General features: G+C 41.9%; 1 protein-coding gene across 1 annotated transcript in view; it reads right to left on the bottom strand.

The window, feature by feature from the left end:
- Positions 1-3,527, bottom strand: part of LOC102860243 (granzyme H-like) — a 36,812-nt gene that overhangs the window by 1,995 nt on the left and 31,290 nt on the right. Inside the window, exon 5 of the mRNA XM_006889989.1 lies at positions 91-173. Within this exon, the coding sequence (XP_006890051.1) occupies positions 91-173 (83 nt within the window). The remainder of the gene's footprint in view (positions 1-90; positions 174-3,527) is intronic.

The raw sequence follows: 3,527 nt of genomic DNA, 5'->3' as shown, positions 1-3,527 counted from the left end.
TGACTCCTGAGCAGCACTGTAGAGAAGGGCCAGAGGACATGGAATCTGGTGAGATGGGCTCTGGCTTCTGGGATGTAGAAGTTCACTTACCCGCTACATTCACAGGGGGCAGGAGAGCAGCTAACAGGATTAGGAGTGGCTGCATCTTCTGGGGAAGGCTTCCCAGTGTAGAGCTGACCTTATCCAGACACAAACTATCTGCCTTGCAATGAAGAGGCCCAGACCCATTGACTTTATATCCCACCATACTTCAGTGCTCTGCGTGTTTGGTTGGGTGTTATCACACAAGTTGGTTTTGTGAATTTTTCTGGTTTAGGTGTTGTTGTTATGTGCTGTCAAGTTGCTTGTGACTCACAGCGACCCTATGTACAACAGCTCTAAACTCTGCTCAGTCCTGTGCCAATAGCACTAATCCTGATTGCCCCAGTCACTGAATTGATCCATCTCCCAGAATTGCCACCACATTCCTACTCATGGCTACTAATTCTCAGGCAGAAAGCAAGAATGCTTTTGTTTGTTGTCCTGTGCCATTGAGTTGCTTGTGACTCACAGCTACCCCATGTACAACAGCTCTGCACCCTACTCTATCCTGTGCCAACTTTATTGTCTCTGACACACCTATCCGTTACCCCAGTCACTGAGTCAATCCATTTCATTAAGGTTCTTCCTCTCTTGAGTTGTCCCTCCCAACTCCAAAGTATGATGTCCCTCTCCAATGATAGGTTAATCTTTATAACATGCCCGAACCATGTCAGACAAAGTCTCAGAATCCTTGCCTTCAAGAGCAACCTGGTTTTCAGAATAAGGAACTGTAAAGTGAAGGCTGCTAAGAGTATTATAATGGCCTATAATATGACTATAGGTGCTCCCAATACATGACACAATCTTTGCAATCACTTGCTATGCATCAGAGAGCATGGAAAATTACTAGAGATGATAGAAGGGGAACTGATGCCTTTGATCTGTTGTGTTGGTATTGACTATTCCATAGACTGTGAGGATAAAACATAGGTTCATTTAAAGAAGGTGTGACTAGGTTGCTTCTTGGAGACAAGGCTTCTGAAGCTTCGTCTGACATACTTTGGGCATGTTGTAAGGAGAGACTAGTGCTTGGAGAGGGACGTTATGCTTGGGAGGGTGGAGGGACAGCACAGGAGAGGAAGACCCTCTGTGAGGTGGATTGATTCAGTGACCGGGGTAATGGGGACAGGTGTGTCTGATAAAGTGAGATTGGCACAAGATAGGGCAGGGTTTGGGACTGTTATACCTAGGGTCGCAATGACTCTTAGGCGATTCGACGGCACATAACAACAACAACATAGTGTTGCTTGGCCAGAGAAATCTGAATTCCTTAGTGACTGAACTAAAATGATTCTCCGATCTGACTCTTTTTCTATTCAGATATTCTCTTGAAAGTACTTGTTTAGTAATTTTGTATCCTTTAGGCCACTGATGTTGCCCTTTGGTACATTAAAATTTAGAGGTTAGTGCACAATATAACAAGCATCATTGGGACAGGATTTGTCTTTTGGTGTGCCTAGAGTAAGAAATTTATAGACTCAAATATACCTAAGTCACTTTTTTTTGTGTGTCTTCCTACTGTCCTACAGTTGTTTTGGGGGATTATTTAGATTTTTCTTCTTTAAAACTCTGGTGAAATATGTAGGGAGTTTGCTGCTAACCCAGACGTCATGCCTCTCTGCTCAATCTGATCTAGTAGATAATTCAGAGGAAAAGATGAGTAATCTGCTCCTATAGGATTTACAGCCTTCAGAATTCAGGGTGGATCCAGGTATGAGTCCATTTAGAATGGAAGTTAGTGAGTTTCAAGTTTAAGTTTTAATGGAAAAACTCTGTCACAAATGGAACCTCTATCAGTGGACAATTCTGAGCAAAATTCTGGACTCAAAATTCATTGAATCTGAATGACAACATGAAATAACTGAGGAGACAGCCAGAACCTCTTCTAACTGGAGAGACAAATAGAGAGGAGGCAGTGTTTTCAGAACCCAGGTCAGAGTTAGAATCAAACATAACAGCTCTTGGCCTGTCAGGAGCTGGGGCCACTAGGATGTTTTGGAGAGCAGGGGATCAGGGCAGGAGCAGTTCTCAAACTCTAAGAGTGGGCGGGTGGTTTACTCTTATTATACTGTGCTTGATCTATCAGGAAACAGCTATACAAAAGAACTGGCATAATGCAATGTGTTTAAGAAAACAGAGAAGTGTAGAGTTTATGAAGATAGAAATTGAAAGTTAAATGAGGAACTTTCCAATAGAGAAGCCATATAAATACTACTTCAGCCTGGTCATCAGGGTCAATATGAACGGTGAAAACCAGGCTGATAGTATGTGTGTGTCTTGGTTATCCAACGCTGCTGTAACAGAGATTCCTCAAGTGGATGGCCTTTAACAAGCGAAACTGTATTCCCTTACAGTTTAGCAGACTAGAAGTCCAAATTCAGGACACAAGGTCTAGGGGGAAATTCTGTCTGTTGGTTGGAGAGCAAAGGCCTTGTTTCTTTCAGCATGTTAAACTGAGTATAGCATGGAGACTACCCAGTCTTCTGGCTTTCTTTGGCATCAAAGAGTTTTGCTATGTAGTGACCTGAGTACAAAAAGACTCACTCCAGAGCTGGTGATTATTTCCTTGTGCCACTTAGTCTTTCTCCTCTCAGTAACTCCACCCCCCCCCTTATATCTTTGTGAGATAAAGGATATTATTTACCCTAGCTGAGGGGAATGCCTACAACCCGTTAGGATTGTAAAGCTATTGAAAGTGTTCATGGTACCCTGAATCTTGCTATATCTATTTAGTTTAACAGGTCAGGGGTGATAAACAACTCCTATAGCAATATATATCTAGAAATCGATCTATCTCTATTTCTATGTATCTATGTACCTATGTATCTACCTATCTGTCTATCTATCTATCAACTATCTATACATACATACATACATACATACATACATACATACATACATACATACATACAAACATATTGGGAGACATACTTCAACTCTTTATAACATTTCCAATATGACTGATGTAAACTTCACTTCAACCTGTGGTTCTTACCCTATACCCATTTTTTTTCTGTTGTTTCATACTCTAAATTTGTGACCAACCAGAGGTTTTCAGAGGCTGGTTTAAAACCCAGGAGTTCGGCCTTTTACTCCCACTGAGCAGGTGGCAGATTTGAAGGTAGACTCATCAAAATCTGCATTATGCAGATGACACAAACCTGCTTGCTGAAACTGAGGAAGACCTGAAATGCTTGTTGCAGAAGGTCGAGGACTGAAGCCTTCAATATGAATTGACACTCAGCATCAGGGAAACAAAGATTCTCACCACTGGGCCGACTGGCAGCAGCATGATAGATGATGAAGAGATTGAGATTGTTGACAGTTTCAGTTTATTTGGCTCTAAAATCAACACTCTTGGTAAGAGCAGCCAGGAAATTAAAAGACAGATTGCATTGGGAAAGTCTGCTGTCAGAGACCTCTCCAAAGTACTGAAGAGCAACGAT

The sequence above is a fragment of the Elephantulus edwardii genome, unplaced genomic scaffold, assembly GCF_000299155.1.
Source record: "Elephantulus edwardii isolate Elephantulus edwardi_28Jun2011 unplaced genomic scaffold, EleEdw1.0 scaffold00084, whole genome shotgun sequence".
Taxonomy (NCBI): domain Eukaryota; kingdom Metazoa; phylum Chordata; class Mammalia; order Macroscelidea; family Macroscelididae; genus Elephantulus; species Elephantulus edwardii.
This window is presented reverse-complemented; position numbering and strand designations above follow the sequence as displayed.